Source organism: Pocillopora verrucosa, chromosome 4 (genome assembly GCF_036669915.1).
Source record: "Pocillopora verrucosa isolate sample1 chromosome 4, ASM3666991v2, whole genome shotgun sequence".
Classification (NCBI taxonomy): domain Eukaryota; kingdom Metazoa; phylum Cnidaria; class Anthozoa; order Scleractinia; family Pocilloporidae; genus Pocillopora; species Pocillopora verrucosa.
Window position 1 is genome coordinate 19795952 of NC_089315.1, and position 17147 is coordinate 19813098.

At 35.7% G+C, this 17147-nt stretch overlaps 1 protein-coding gene across 1 annotated transcript; it reads left to right on the plus strand.

Annotated features, from left to right (window-relative positions):
• Window positions 1–19: 19 nt before the first annotated feature.
• Window positions 20–17075, plus strand: LOC131798819 (AP-3 complex subunit beta-2). Its single transcript, XM_059116479.2, has 31 exons — window positions 20–175; window positions 282–357; window positions 1724–1798; window positions 1955–2050; window positions 2412–2507; window positions 2709–2773; window positions 3389–3455; window positions 3591–3773; window positions 3861–4025; window positions 4167–4264; window positions 4653–4707; window positions 5190–5261; window positions 5588–5650; window positions 6132–6264; window positions 6501–6553; window positions 6726–6782; window positions 7214–7324; window positions 7599–7664; window positions 7991–8098; window positions 8469–8547; window positions 8831–8949; window positions 9084–9183; window positions 11167–11262; window positions 11704–11816; window positions 12253–12361; window positions 12519–12637; window positions 12924–13109; window positions 13369–13411; window positions 14071–14155; window positions 14680–14777; window positions 15454–17075. Exons 1-31 carry the CDS (start codon window positions 90–92, stop codon window positions 15753–15755), a joined length of 3174 nt encoding a protein of 1057 aa, XP_058972462.2. The 5' UTR covers window positions 20–89; the 3' UTR covers window positions 15756–17075.
• Window positions 17076–17147: the final 72 nt, after the last annotated feature.

Genomic DNA, 17147 nt, shown 5'->3' on the forward strand with positions numbered 1-17147 from the left:
GGCTGAGTCACAAGGAAAACTTCCACGACGGCAGCCATGTTAGATTAGCTTGGTCGGAGATTTGATTCATTGTTTTTAGTGCTTTGAATATGTCTTACAATGCTGAAAAACCGGAAGGGGACTCAGATGTCCCTGATACAAGAGCTGTGGGATTTTTTTCTAGTGATTTTCAAAGGTAACTTTCGTCCTTTCTGTATGATTTGCACCAACCTGATCGATGTCCCTTACTTTCACGAGCTTTCGATTTCCAGAGGTCATCAAAATCTCAACTTTTATTACAGACACGATGATTTGAAAAATATGTTAGACAGTACAAAGGATAGTCTTAAACTGGACGCGATGAAAAGGATTGTTGGGGTAAGTCTTCATCTTTATCAAGGTTTGACAGGCTTGATAGCGGAATTCGAACACTGGATCAGTATGTGTAAATCTAGGAGCACGACAAACGTTATTACGATTTCTACCTTTTGGTGCTCCAGTTTTCAGGTAATTGAACTTGGATTTTCTGTTTTATAGTCTTGTGATGCTAACTAGAATAGGTCAAAAGCAGGACGTTTATGTATTTAACCTCAGCTCATTTCTTTATAGATTTGTAGACACCTGAGCCAAAGAATTTACTGACATTAGTATTGTATTCGTATTAGTCAAAAAAACTGATAAACTCTTATTTTTTTCCCCTTAAATAGAAGATAAAAATTCAGAACTACACTCAATACATCTCAACCAACTTTAAAAAAAATGAAGATTTTCTGCAGTTTTGTTCATTATAGCTGCCATGCTTTAACACTATCCTCTTAGACACTAAATGTACTCTAATTGGTCAAACACTTATCATTCATTGTAACAATACACCCATAGTTGTTTTGTAATAGTAGTTATCCACCTTTTTTCTTGGTTTATGATCCATTACAGCCAAAGTCCCAAGGGATTTTTGTAGATGATACAAAAACATCACTCACAGCTAACTTCCAAGGGTTAAATTAAAAGTAGTGAAGAAAAAAGGGGGAACAGTAGGGATCATTAAAATTGAAATAAGCACCTCTTTATATAATTACTCTCAAAGCATTCAGTTGAAATATGTGAAATAATATAATTATGGTGGCAGTCATGAAACACCCTTTTATTTGTGGATGGAGAAGTTCTTAGACTGAAGTAATGACCTACAAATTCAATAAATTTGTAAATCCTTAAGGAAAGGTAAACAAATTTACCAGTCTCTCTTGTGTTTTCCAAACATCCCACTTAGGTTAGTACCCTGATAAACTGATAAAATATTGCAATGGTAGTACCTTCACCTTAGGTTGTTGTTGTTGAATAATCAAGTAAAGCTAGTAATGTGCTTGAGTCATTCAAGATGATTTGTGACTAGTTCTAAAGAAACTAATGTAAAAGGTATATTACTGGTAAATATAAAATATAGTTGGTTGATTATCAACTATAAGTTCCATTGTTAGCCGCAGATATCTGCAGTAGCTTTCTATGAGAGAGACCTTATACTCAAAATTTCATTTCTCTGTCTATAGTGTGGAAGTTATTTCACATTAAGTACATTCAAGTTGATAATTGTCAAAGTCATTTAAGATAGATTGGCATGCTATCTGGGATAAGAACAATACTTTCAGACACTTCATGCTAGGGATTTGTGACAAGTTCTTTCACCCATTAGGCCTCTGAGGAGTTACTTAGCAACCTATAAGTCAGTTACAACTTTTTTTGATCGCAGATGATGGCTGATGGGAGAGATGTATCAGACCTTTTTGCTGCAGTGGTTAAGAATGTTGTCTCTAAAAATGTTGAAGTAAGTGATTTGTTTTTTGTTATTTAATAGAGCATTGCTGAAATGTCGGCATTAACTGGTATTTTTTCTCCCAATATCTTGTTTGAATTTAGACAGTAACAGGGATTCTGACATAAGTTATGCTCTCTGACACAACATTTTTTTTTATTTTGGCAGGTCAAAAAGCTGGTTTACTTGTACCTCGTCAGATATGCTGAAGAACAACAAGACTTAGCTCTCCTCTCTATAAGCACATTTCAGAAAGGACTGAAGGTTGGTCAGATCCATGTGAATAAGCAACTACTGTAGATGATATATTGGATTATACCTGAATGAGAATACCCAGAAAGTGTGCTTGTCCAGACTGCTCTATAGCTATAAACCTCCCTGTAACCTCTGTAATACTAATCAATACTCAGATTTGTCTTGGAGGTATGACCATAATCACCAAGAAAACTGCTAACTCTAGGTATTTTTAGCTCTAAGTATTTTTAACTCTAGCTTTTTTTCAGAGAAGTCACTCTCAGTCCCGTAATGTGAGGTACTAGTAATCAACTGAAGAAAGGCAGATCCTGTCACTTTCACCTGTTTTTACATCAGAATAATTTTGTCATCTTTGCCTCTTAATGCTCAGGATCCAAACCAACTTATCCGTGGAAGTGCTTTACGGGTTTTGTCAAGTATCAGAGTTCCTGTTATTGCACCAATCATGATGCTAGCAATAAAAGAAGTAAGTGAATGCAAAGATTGTAATAACTGTCCTAAGCTACTGGTGGACAACTATTTGTTTCACTTTATGTTCAATTAGCTGTGCTTTTGGAAAGGCTAATCCCATAGTGAGAAATCCACAATAACCATGATATTACTATTGGGGTCTGAATTATACTTATCAGGAATATTAGGAGACTAAGAAATGTATAACTCTTTCCAGGGAGTTGCAGATATGTCACCTTATGTTCGGAAAACTGCTGCTCATGCCATTCCCAAACTTTACAGGTATGCCATTCTTTATGTTTTGTTGTAACTCAGTCACACATTCTTATTCTCCCACATTAAGAAGAAAAATTATGACCAAAGATACTGGAGGAAAAAAACTACCCAAGGTTTAAGTCCCACCTCCTCCCCTTTTTTAATGGTCCATTTCAAATTTTGATGTCTTCTCCATTGTCCAGCATCCCTTGTGAGTTGGGCACAACTTTTGTCTGAGCTACAAAGCTACTTTGTTGGGACAGAGGAAAATTTTAGGATGTTCTTTGTTCTGTGACAAAATTCACCCTCAGTAATGAAATAAGCCATATTTTGACCTTCAGAAGAAGCAAATTCAGGCTTTTTCCATGACAAGTTTCCTCTATAGGAACAAAAGACCTGCCAAAGATTTGCTCTTAATATGTAGCTGTACCTGAGAGGAATGGGGACAAAACTTGTTAAAGTTTATCTACAGTTTCTCTAATTGCAGGTCATCTGCAAGGATTTTACTTCTTACATATGATTTATTTAATTTATTTCATTTTGTTAAGCATGAATTGCAATTGCATTTCTTCCCCTCTTTTAATTTGGTTGAATCATCAATAGAAACCAAAAGATTAACCAGAAAAAATTATACTTTTCCAGTTTGGATCCTGAACAAAAAGACTGTCTTATTGAAGTTATAGAGAAACTATTGAAAGACAAGACAACGGTAAGGATTGAACAATCACCCAGAGTGATCATTGCCATGTTTTCTTTTCCAGCTGGCCTGGTGTCTTACATTTGTTCATATATGACAGGCTGCATTTCAATTCTGGTTATAATAATGTTATCACATTGTTTATAGCTTGTTGCAGGCAGTGCTGTTATGGCTTTTGAGGATGTTTGCCCAGAGAGAATAGATTTGATTCACAAAAACTACCGCAAACTGTGTAACTTGTTGATAGACATTGATGAGTGGGGTCAAGTTGCTGTCATCCATATGCTCACAAGATATGCCCGATCACAATTTATTGACCCAAACAAAGAGGTGAGGTTGTCTGCCTGGATTGCAAGAACTATAGGTCAGATAAATTTTATTACAAGTAAGGAATTGATTAAATAAACTTTTGTTTAGCCCTCATCAGAGGAAGCCTTCTATCCCCAATCTGATGATTCTGATGATGATTCTGATGATGATGAATCCAGAAAGGAACCTAAGAAGCAGACTTACATGATGGATCCTGATCATCGCCTTCTGTTGAGGACATGTAAGCCACTTCTTCAGAGCAGGAATGCAGCAGTAAGTTGCCATCTGAATAATGAAATAATGAAACTTACAGTTTGTAATAACAAGTTAAAATGATGAACAGCATTCTTTGTGGCAGAACTAGCCAGTATATGATTGTGGATACTTATTTGATCTACTGTTTATCATTAACAGGTGGTGATGGCAGTAGCAAGAGTGTATCATCATTTAGCACCCACAAATGAAGTTGGAATTGTGGCACGTTCCTTAGTCAGACTCCTTAGAAGTCACAGGTAGGAATGCGTTTACAACCATTGACCAACATAGTAAGCTAGAGTAATGTGTCATGTGTTAAGACACACTAACTTTGAAGATATACCTTTATTGCATCACAAGATATCACAAAGAGAAAAAAATACATTTAAAATTGTTGACAAAAGTTGTCCTTCTAGTCTGGAAAAATGGGACTTTTAGTGATTAAAACATTTCTGGTTGAATATTTGAAAGTTTGTGACGATGAATTTTGTTGCACATTAAATCTATCTTGAAACAATTGAAGAGTTAAAGCTGAAGAGGGACTTAAAAGAGTGTTTCTAAACTACTAAACCACTAAAATTCATTTGATTTTTCACACATTTGAAATAGTTAATTTTACAGTCATGTTTTTTTTTTCTCTTCTAGGGAGGTCCAAAGTGTTGTCCTCAGTAATATTGCAACAATGTCTTTCACAAGAAAGGTAGAGAGTGAATAGCATCTTATTTCTACTTTCAATATTCCCCCTGAGTCACACATAAAGGTCACAAGAATAAAAGAAATTATTGCCAACTTAGTAAGCTCTTGATTGTTAAACAAATTCTCCTTTAAAGCATCTGAGGAGATGTATAGAGAAAAGTATAAAGAATAGGCATACTGATGTTAAGGTGTAAAGGGTGAATGGCTCTCTCATGTTTAATGCTTAGTTAAAGTGATGGTGACAAAGTAAAAAAGTGCTTTTGCTAAAAGGCTGTGATTGGGTTGCAGAAAGCAGCTTGAATAATGTTTATTGTTGGACCTTGTTGATTGGGTAGTATTGCTAAAAATTAGTTTTTCAGCAATTGTATTTATAGTAAAAATTCTGATCAATTCGTTATTTACTTTTTTTAATCATCTAATACCCATAATCAATTTTTCAACATAAATTTTTTAACATTAATTAGTCAATGGATAATTTTTTTGCAGGGAATGTTTGAGCCATACCTGAAAGGATTCTTTGTCCATTCAAGTGATCCAACACACATCCGTTTATTAAAGGTAAATTATTCAGGTTACTCATGATAGAAGTAATTTTGAGATTTTTAATGAATGGACATCAAATGGGTTGTTCATATGTTTTTTAAGTGTATGACACCCAGTCATATGATGTCACCCTTTCAGTGTCTGTAAGTAATTTATAAGAATAAAGCTAATTTTCATGACTCCTCATGGCTTCCTTTCAAAATCTTGGGTAATGAAAAATGGGGAGGAATTCCAGGTTTTCTCTAAGATCATTATCATCATGTAATCTAACCAAAGCCTTACTAAGTTTTTACCTGTCCTGTGTGTGGGTGATTTTAATTATTTTCTTGTTTTCATTGTAGCTAGAAGTTATGACAAATATTGCTGGAGAGACAAGTATTGGCACAATACTTAGAGAGTTCCAAGTATGAGATGATGTTTTTTTTAAGTATAACTTCAAAATATTTCATGTGCAGTAACTGGTGTCTATTTTATCTTCTGTGTGCGTGCTGGGGCAGTGACAGCCTATGTTAAGTTGTCTCCACTCTGCTATGTGCTGGAATTGTTCTTTGTCTTCAATGTCCACTTTCATGGCTATTCTCTATATATAGATAGCTAATTGGTCTTACTAGTTATTTCCAGGTGGGATTTTAAGTAACTTGGATTTTATTTTGAAATTTGTTTCTCTGTTCATTTTTGTTCGCTGTTAACCATTGAATAAGTAATCCTTCATACCACTATGAGCACTGATGTCAAAAGTGGTTGGAAGGTTACAAGGCTAACTCTTGTTTGAAGGCCTTCTCTCATGCTCATAACAATACTATTATTACGATTCAACTGAGCCACTGAATTTACCATCTTTTTGATCAATGTGAATCAAATTTATTTATGAATTTTTTCTTTTAGAGCTATATATCCAGTCCAGATAAGCAGTTTGTAGCTTCAACAATTCAAGCCATTGGGCGATGTGCCTCAAACATTTCTGAGGTTACAGAGACTTGCTTAGCTGGCCTGGTGCGACTGCTTTCTAACAGAGATGGTACATAAAAATTTTGTGTTGGCTGCATGTAAACCTTAGTTGTACTTGTATTAACCAGGCAGTACCCCCCCCCCCCCAGTACATATTTGTTGGTGTAACCTCAACACCAGCTTAGAAACCAAGCTTCAAACATTATTCTTAAAAAAATTAACATGAAAATTTCTGGTAGGTGTAACTTGCAGGCTGATGATTCTTGAAAAGATCATTCATTCTTGTTAAATATATTCTGTTAACAGAGGTAGTGGTAGCAGAGAGTGTAGTGGTCATCAAAAAACTTCTACAGCTTAAGGTAATTATGAAATTATATATTAAATTATTTTTATTATGATCATCAAAGTTACACCAGTTCATAATTTGTGTAATTTTATGTTTTAAATGCAATGATTTTTAAAAAAAATTGATTTTAGTGGACCTGCTGTTTATTATTGGTGTTACACTTTAATTTTTATTTTTTTTCGCAGCCTAAGGGGAATTCAGAGATCATCATGCATATGGCAAAATTAGTAGATACCATCACGGTTAGTGTACACGTATGCAAGTCACTGTTACTACTTCCAATGTTATACCCCATTCACACCAAAGCCTAAACATGTTTTAAAGCTGTTTTGTTAAACATGGTTTAAAATTTTTTCCTCATAGAAGTTACTTGAACTGATGTTGGTGGACTTCAAATGTAGCATCTGAAAATACAAGATAGCAATTACTTGGATCGAAGAGTCAGTTTTTAGTTCTCTATTTCTGATGTTTTGCTGGTGTGAATGGGTTATAAGCTACTACATTTTTCAGCTTTAACAACTTTGTAAAACTCTTAACGAATTTCAAGCTCATGGCAAACAAAGTCAATTTTGGACACAAATCTTTGAATAAGTTCTCAGTTAATCCTGAAGTATGAGCAAGGTTCTTTTCTCTTTGTTTGTAGCTTTGTCTTAGCATTTCATATTTTAAATAGGTTCCAATGGCCAGAGCAAGTATTCTGTGGTTATTAGGAGAATATTGTGAAAGAGTGCCAAAGGTAGCACCAGATGTTTTGAGGAAAATGGCAAAAATATTTGGATCAGAGGTAAGGTATACCTGGTACTGCATGATTTTACATGAGCTTCAGGTAAATAGGTTGAGAGTGACCTTAACCCTCACAGTCATTAAAAATGTACTATGGTTACAGTAAGTGATTGTATAACAAAGGCTTGTTGAGTAGATGAATAAGAACAGTAGACTGAAAGTCCTTTTTTAACTGGGACTGCAGACCTGTGCCACTAAGAGAATGTTTTGAACACAACATGAAATGAATTCAAATACATTATATAGATTACTTGACTGTATTTTCATCACTGCAGGAAGACATTGTCAAGTTACAAATTTTGAATTTAGCTGCAAAGCTCTTCATAACAAACCCTAAACAGGTATGTACACATGTAGTACATTTACTTACTATGTGTTTATTTATTCAGATGCTTATTCCATGTATCTCAGAGTTTGACTCGTAGTCTTTTGGGAGAGGTTGATAGGGGTCATTATGTTTTGCTCTTGAGAAAGGCTTTGGATCAATGCTGTATATAAAGAAACATTAAAAATGGTTTACTGTCAATAGCCTATTAGAAAGTCTTAGACCCAGCAACTCTGGAGAAAGAACAATTCTTTACTTCATATTTTGAATAAAATTTATATGATGATTACCCCTAACCCAGGAACATAACTTTCTTTAACATTTGTTTTTAATCCATTTCAGACAAAACTTCTTGGTCAGTATGTACTGAACCTTGCAAAATATGACCAGAGTTATGATGTCAGAGACCGAGCTAGGTTTCTACGGCAACTGCTTATTCCAAGTGATACGGTGAGCCTGTGATCTCCAAATCCTGAGATTCTCTTTTCCTTCAACTGTTATTTAGAAAAGTTTGTCTGAGACCTTATGTTTGAATGTTACAAATTTATTTCACATTCATATTTGCTAGTCAGCTCATTCTATCATCTAAATAATTTATATTATTATAAATGAATGGAAGTGTGTGTACAAAATGTTATTAACAAAATTTAGAGGGGAATTGGTCAATGCATTTGTAGCAAGGAAGTGCAAGTGTGAATTAATACCAGTGACAAAAATGCATATGAACACAGATGTTAAAAATTATGTTTTTCCAGTCTATTTATCTACAGAACTCTTAAAAAACCAGCTGTTAATCAATTTTGCTTTCCACACTTTGTAGGGAGGTCATCTAAGTAAACATGTGAAGAAAATTTTCTTGGCTTCAAAACCACCCCCAATTATACAATCAGTGTTTAAAGGTGAGGTTTATTATTAATCATGTCAAAGTAACACAGTATATACAGCTGTAAGGTATTGGGCAAATTAAAGGGAAAATTTTGAAAATGTTTGTTGAAACATGTTGACTTCCTAAATTTGTTATACCCCTTATATTCCATTTTGCCATATTAGGGCGATGGAACATGCAAAATATGCCACAGTTTTACAGTGTAGAACAGAGCAAAAATATGGAAAGTCTTTGAAGTTATCTATGCTTCAAACTCATTTGTGTTTGCTTAACTTTTCAACTTGCATTCTTTTCAGATCGCCAAGGGTTTCAGGTTGGCTCTTTGTCTCATATGATGAACCTTAAAGCTAATGGTTATCAGGAATTACCTCAGTTTCCAGAGGTTGCTCCAGATCCTTCTGTCAGAAATGTAGAAGTGAGTATTAGATGCAGTTAGCTTGATGTTGCACCAACACCCCCCCACACTACTTCCCCATACTGTACCTCTATGTCTGCTACTCATTTTCTGGAGGACTAACTGACTATGAAAATATTGTTACTGCTTTTAAGATTGAGCCAGTATGGGGAACAAGCTCTAGGAAGAAAACTGGTAAAGCAAAGAAAACTTCTTTTTACTCAGAGTCAGAGACAGAATCAGGCTCAGAATCAGGTATGAAAGGTGTTATATTCTATTTTGTATTACTATTTGTGAAAAAGATGTCGGTTTTTGTTTGAACAGCTCCCAGAATAACAAGACTGGTGGATACAACTTATTATCCAAATTCCGAGACAGTTATAACTTTTTGATACTTGAATTCAGCTTTTTATTGACAATAACTGACAGGTCCATGCCTCAACCTGCATTTATCAAGACATAAATCACTTACTAGAAAATTTGGAGAAATAGAAAGATATGCAAGAGTTTTTTAGAGGTGTAAGTAAGAGAAACTACCTCAAGTGCTACATATGTGAATAAACACAAATTTGACATGAGCAAATTATTTCAAGGCAATGGTTTGAATGTTGTGTAAAGAGCAGTTATGTATGCTATGCTCTGTCAGAGCAAAAGGATGAAGAGCTCTGATGAAGGGCTAATGCTCGAATCATTGGCTTTGAAACTCTTTACAGTGGCCAATTTACATTATCAACTCAGTTGATGAAACCAAGTTTATCTTGCTATAACTCCCCCAATAATGCAGCACCACAGTTTCTTTAGAAACTTACCCTCTCAAACAATGAAGCTAGTTCACTTTTTTTTCTAATATTTTTTAATTTGTTGTTTCTGTTACCCTTTTTCAAACCATGTCATGAAATTTTTATGGTGGGTGCCTTCTAGAAACTGATTGATTGAAAAGCTGGTAATTGTGAAGAAGAGCTCCCCAAAAAACCTGTCGGCCAACTGTCGGTCAACTGTCGGTCAACTGTCGGCCGACAGTCGGCCGACAGTTGGTCGTCTGTCGGCCAACTGTCGGTCAACTGTCGGTCAACTGTCGGCCGACAGTCGGCCGACAGTTGGTCGTCTGTCGGCCAACAGTCGGCCGACAGTCGGCCGACGGTTGGCCGACAGACGGCCAACAGGTTTTGCCCAAAATATAGGCTACCTGTCGGCCGACAGTGGACCGACAGTCGGCCGACAGTCGGCCGACAGTCGGCCGACAGTCGGCCGACAGTCGGCCGACAGTCGGCCGACAGTCGGCCGACTGTTGGTAATGTGTCGGTTACCTGTCGGTAGCTTGTCGGTAGCTTGTCCGTGAAACGTTAACACAAACCTTAATGTTTTCTCTCGGTTTTCGCTTGATACAACATCCAACATGTGTAATACGTTGACAATTGACTTTCAAGATTTGGTGGCTCCTAAAGGAGCCGTTTTGTGAGTGGTGAAATATACAAGATACTTCACTCGTAGAATCGTGATTTTAACGGCGCACGCCTAAATCAATTATCGCATCACGCATCCAAGTCTAATTATCGAATTGTTGCGTATAGTAATTTATTACTTAACATAACGAGTAAAAAGATTCATAGTTGTATCATTTATTAAACTTGAAATTGGTTATCAGAGTTTTTGGCCGAGTTTTTCGATTAAATTATCTTCCAATGCGATTCTTAGATTGTCTGGTGTGTTGTAAATTACGCAAGTGATATATCCTATACGCATCTGATAACAACATTTTGGAAGAAACATTTCTTTACATACTTTCAACTTTGCCGTCGATCGGTACGTAGGTGAAGTCTGTCAAGTCATACATCACCATTATGGATTGTTATGTCACGTTAACTGTTCGTTTTTAACACAATTTTTCTTTTTTCTTGTCGGTAACCTGTTGGTTAGCTGTCGGTAGACTGTCGGTAACCTGTCGGCCGACAGTTGACCGACAGTCGGCCGACAGGTTTTTTGGGGAGCTCTTCTTCACAATTACCGAAAAGCTTTGCACTAAGACTTTACTCCAATGTATATCACTCTAACCAATTTCTTTTTCTCTTTTTTTTTTCCACTTTTGTGTTTGATTTAAAAGCAATGTATTTTGTTCAAGAGATTCACCTTCATGGATAGAGATTTTTTGGGTAAATGTACAGCCATAGAAGATAGAAATGGGGATTTCTCAAAGTCACTTATTGGATTAAGGTTAATTTTTTTACTGTTAAATATCAGAGAGTGACAGTGCGGAAGAGAGTGGAAGCAGCAGCGGTTCAGAAGAGGATGAAGATGAGGATCAGAGCAAGACAGAATCAGAGGCATCTACTAAGGGTACTGTTTACAATATTCCTCAAATGAGATCATGTGCATAAGTAATGGTTATTTACAGATATTCAGGTCTGATAGCACATAACTCATGTGGTCCACAGAGAGACTTATCAAGGCCTATGTCCTATGGGATATTTGGGAAAAAATTATAAGGACATATGGTACTTAAGGAAAAATTAAATGGTATAAGGGATATTTATATTAGAGATTTCGGGATATCAAACTGAAATTATAGGGAAACCATCCACAGGAATAAATGGATACAGGATATTTAGGCCAAAAATTGATAGAATATGGGATACTCAGACCCCCCTCCCTCCCCTCAATAGGGCCTCTCTCCTGCAGATACCACAAATCAAGCATCAAATAACTTGCAACATGGACCTAAAAATCTGAAAAAAAGACTCTGAAAGTATTTAATTTTTGCATGCTTCTTCTTATCAGGTGATAGTGAGGAGGAGAGTGATGCAAGTGAAAGTGAGGAGAAGTCATCTTCAGAGTCAGAGACAGATGAAAGCAGTGAAAACAGTTCAGATATTTCATCCGAAGATGAGAAGGTTACCTTCAATGATATGTTACACTGTTGTTTTTTTTATGGTTAAAAACCATACTTGTAACTCTCAAAGCAGTTAAGCCCTGGTCAGACAGTCTAGCTCTAGTCTGACAAAGGTCATGGTGTTTTAATTTGTATTTTAGTTTTTTGAGATGAATTTTAAAAAATGAACTGTCAAATGAAACTATGATACAAACCACACTAAAGACCTGGGGAATGGGGAAGTAAACCACATGCTGGAAAAAACATTGAATGTGGTTGGAGTTTTGTCAGAGTGGAAAAAGTCATTACCATTTCTTGTAGAGAACATGAGGGTAAATTTTAGCTATGTGTTAGGCTCATGTCAGCAGATCCTTTGTACTTGCATATATAGAAAGATTTAAAATGCTTAAGCAAGCTTTTTTAGTTGAAGAGGGATTTTGCATCCCATTCTATTTTAGATTCCAGTAAAGAAACCTAAGACACCAGTTAAGACTACCAAGCAAGAAAAATCATCCCAAGGAAAACCAGCTTCGGACAAGGGCAACACATTATTGATTCTTGATGACCGTAAGTACAACCCACAGACTCTCTAACTAAACAGGACATGGTTGATATAAATCATTTTATATCTGAAGAGTAGATATTTAGAAAATTTTCTGTTTTGTGGGTATATCAGTAGTGTTATCCTTCAATCAAGTATATGATGGTATGATTTTTGTTGCAGTAAATGAACCAGTGACTTCCAGTGTAGGTTCAAGTTCCAGTAACATAATGTCACCAAGTCTTGCTTCTGAGATCGAATCTTTATCATTTTCAAATGATGCACCTACTGTCATTGCCCCAGTAAGTGAAGATACTGTGTTAAAGATCATATCCTTGTTTGACATTTATATGATGAGCAAAATCTTTTCATAAGTCCCCATCCAGGCGATATTTTTCATACATTGTATTAAGTTGCAAGTCTGTTGTGCAGGAAACAGAACTCAAAGTCTCATTGAAAAGGCATTGTAGACTTTGGCCCTGAAACTTTATTTCTCTCTTTCAGATTTTTGAATAGCACACTTTCGAAAGCAGTGTGGTTCTTAAATTTCTTAGAGTCACAAAATAATTTTATTTTTTCTTTTAACAGCTTAGTCCAAGTTTTTCATCTGCAAAATCACACGAGCTTCTCCATCGCATGCAGGGCAAAGGACTCAGTGGCAGTTACAAATTTACAAGAGGTCCTTGCATTTACTCCACATCCATGGTAGCTGTGGAAGTAACACTGGTCAACAACTCTGAAGCTCCCATTTCTAATATTTCTGTGGAAGAAAAGGCAAGTTTTTAATCATTTGTCCTCCCACTTGTTTAGGTTTTTTTCAAGGTCTATTTAAAGGGTCACATGTCTATTAAAACCTTTATTTTGAACAGAGCAATTGAAGAGAAGAGATATCAGAAAGCTGGGACTTTGCCAGTGAACAAAAATTTCATTAGTGCTTGTAATGGTTTAATTATGTTGGTCATGCAGGGATAAATTAATAACTTTGTTTGAATTTTATACCTAATCTAAGTTTGTTTGTCTTTTTGTGGTACAGAAACTAGGAGCAGGAATGAAAATGCATGACTTTCAACCAATCAGTAAGTTGCAGGCCTGAGCGTACTGTATTACCACAGGCATCCCAAGCTCATGTCTCAAGAAAAAGCAAAAGATTAATTCATGACAGCGTCAGGCGTTGTGTAACCTGATGTTAAGTTATGCAAGGACCTGTTGAGAATTTGAACATCTTATAAGAAATAGTATGGGGAAAGAAAATATGGTTGATTTACAACACTAAATATTCTGAAATATAAAAGTTTTACATGGAAGATTAATAGAACTTACTCACTCCTTGTGTGTCCATGTAACTTAACACCCCATCTCACTGTGCAAGGAGCTTTCATGAATTGATTGTTTGCTTTTTCTTAAGATGTTAGCTTAGGACACCTTTGGTATTACATGTACTAGTGCTGAAGAGTTCAGCAGGGATTCTTCTTCCCATGTACAAAATATAATCAACATCTGTCTCATTGAACTACCTAACAGATGGGTTCTTGAGATATTGTATTTACATTTTAGTTAATTTGATAAAAAAAATACACCTTGGTAAATAAAATAATCAAGTGAGATTGTTTGTATGTACCTCTGGTTGTCTAACTTCATCCAGCTCTTATATTTGACATTAAATGGATTGGTTATCAACTGGTCATCATTGCTAAACTTATTTCATGAACTTATCTTTTATTTATTTCTCACATAGCATCACTTGCACCAGGTGCAACCATTGCAGTGACTGTAGGGATTGATTTTAATGATACAACTCAGCCTGCCAGTTTTAATTTGTGGTGGGTTAAGTTTCTCTATTGTTGTATAAGGAAGTTTTAAATGAGTTTCATTTCACACTTCATCTGTGGTACAGGGCATTTTACTAGAACCTGTAGTATCAGTGACACTAATGCAGAATTCTTAGATCTGCAGACATAACTTAATAGTGGGGCTGCCATTTGAACTGACCTCTGTAGGCTGCCATCATACAACAACAATGTGTTTTGTCACTGTCACACATTTAAACTGGTGTTCATAAAATGACTACTTGTTGAAAAGTGTTGATACAATTGCATTCAGTTTAGTTTATAAATAATTCTGTGAAACTCTGCTCTCAAAATAGTATTGAAAGTAGAGCTATAAGTATTGGAACCAAATTTAGCTTTGTACAGTTTGTATAAGCTATTTTATTTTCCTGGATACATGTGCATATTTGGAAATGTCTTTATTGAGTCATTGTGTAACTAAAAAAGACAATCAATCTAAGTGTCCCAGGACTGGGAGATTTACCTTTAAAAGTGACATGATTTTTGGGGTCTTTTAGTACTCAATCCAGTAAGTTTCCAGTTAGCATCAAGGCACCTGTTGGTGAACTATTACAAGGCTGCCCCATGACTGAAGCTGACTTCTTGACCAAACAAGGTGGGTGTATTCTTTATTTAGTCAAACTGGTTGCTTTTGCCTCCACACTCTTTCACCCTTTCATAGTCAAATTTGGTCAATTTGTTAGTGTTGCTTTTTGTATTTTTTATACAGAAATCCAACTATCACCCACCCTTACTTTCCTTTTTAGAGGGTATTCAAGAAGATAATGATTGCTTTCACAACATATTATATGTGATATTCATTGCTAAACACCTGTACAGCCACATAAAGTGGTGTGGAAGATTGATTCAAGTGTAATTCGCAAACATTCTTCCTTGCAAATTTGCAAGAAAAATCAAGGCATTTTGAGGAACAATTCCTCCTTATTCAGAGTGCTATTTTGTCAGGTTTTTATGAAATGCTTTCAATTAAAAGTGATGTTTTGCTGTCCAGTACTTTGTGTTTTTTTGTTTGTGGAAAGACATGACAACATATTTAACATATTTATTGTTCCAGTCAATAAATCATCTATGGTATGACTCTGAGAACAGCTTTTAGTGTATGTATGGTTCAATTTATTCTTGGTTTTAATTACGTTTTCCTTTGTTCTTTGATGTGGAAACAGCAATGAAAGAAAATTTATTTTTGATCCAAAGTTAAAACTAAACCACAACCCTTACATTACTGGTAATGATAATAACAGCAGGATTTTACCTGTACAAATTCCTCTCAGGTAAACTTCGAGGCTTAAATGAGAGTTCTGGAACAGTAGATATACCTGGCAACCTTAATTCTGAAGAAGTGGTATGTTCAAAAGTGAAGGAGGCTGCTGCTATCACCTATGTTGGAGCCACGCCCCTTTCTGAGGGGGCATCAACATACCGATTTGCTGCTCGCACCATCTCTGGAGGAACACATGTTCTTGTGACAGTTAAAGTACCTGTTGATGGAAAAAGCAGCTCCATAACAGTGAATTGTGAAAAGATGGCAATTAGCTCTATGCTTGTCAAAGAAATTAAACAAGCCTTGCAGTGATGTCAGAATTTCAGTCATGTGACTGTCGTCAAACATTTATTGTGAAAGAATGGACAATAACTTTTCTCCACATTACTATAGATCATATTTTCCCTCATAGACACAATATCTATCTTTCAAATTATGCATGACAACTATTTGAATAAAAGTCCAAAATACTCTGAGATCACATGAGAACTACATGTATTTTGAAAATGGAATGCTTTCTGTGGCCACCTAAGAAAATTAAAAGGGTCTTAGAATGTTCTGAAGGTCACGGGAAGTTATGTTGTAGTTAGCAGATGAGAACAAAGATTGAAAACTCAGTTTGACAATAAGCAAAGTTACTGGTAGACATTCATTGTGGGTATTATCTGCTGTTTCATAACCATGTGCAGTATTGATTGATGAATGATTCTCTCAGTTTTGGAGTTAAATTAAATTCAGTCACCTCTCCAAAAACCTTCAAGAGTACCATGAATGTTATGTTGCATGTGGTTGGCCATTAATCATAGAAATCAGCCCTTATATGCTGTTAATGTGGCATGGATTACTTCTCCTTCCTGGCAATGAGATAACCAATAACAACAATGTTTTACAGTTTTGTCTCTGTACCATTTGATATCATTGTAATAATACATAATTGCCTCCCAAATTTTGTTCATCCAAGCCACCAGAACTCATCAACTTTCTAATTAGGGGTGATATCATTCCCCACATCTAAATCTATATTATACACTTTCAAGAAACTGGTTTTAAAATCAATAAGATCTATCTTGGATTGAAAGTAATAAAATGTTCTGTTATGGATTGACAATATCAATCAATTAACCCCTTTGCTGCCAATCGTAATGAGAAGTCTTGTGCCAACACAAATTGACTCTTTTTTTCAGAATTTGACACTAAATCTGTTTTGCCAGATGTGGAACTGGGCATTAGTTCTTACCAGTCTTCTAAACTGTTTTTAGCCTTAGATGCCAGGTTATTTTACATCTTCAGTGCTGGGGATTTGACTGTTACTCTCTAACTTTTGACATACTGAGTATGTCATGAAGCCACACAAACTGCAAATTTAGTTACATACTCAGTATGTCATGCAGGCAGTGAAGGGATTAATGGTTTTGGATGAATGCAAAGCACCATCATTTTCTGTTAGTTTCTCAGGGTAGAGACTTTATTTGTTGCGAGAAATGTTGTTGTCTTCAACTCATTTCACTTCCTACAGAAACAACAGTCATTTCAGCAGTTAAATGAGTAATTAGCCAGAAATTCCTTCTTGAGTAGAAAGAGTTTTGTCTAACAAGCACAGCAACACAGTAACTTAATAAATAATCAAAACAACGTGAAAAGAGTCATTGGTAAGTGAACAGCGATTATTGGAGAATAAGCAACTCTGATTTGCAAAAGTTCAAG

Coding starts and splice junctions, on each gene's coding strand:
- LOC131798819 (XM_059116479.2), top strand. CDS start 90: ATGTCTTACAATGCTGAAAAACCGGAAGGGGACTCAGATGTCCCTGAT. Junction 4,265..4,652: donor AGACTCCTTAGAAGTCACAG/GTAGGAATGCGT, acceptor TTTCTCTTCTAG/GGAGGTCCAAAGTGTTGTCC. Junction 8,950..9,083: donor CTTCTGTCAGAAATGTAGAA/GTGAGTATTAGA, acceptor ACTGCTTTTAAG/ATTGAGCCAGTATGGGGAAC.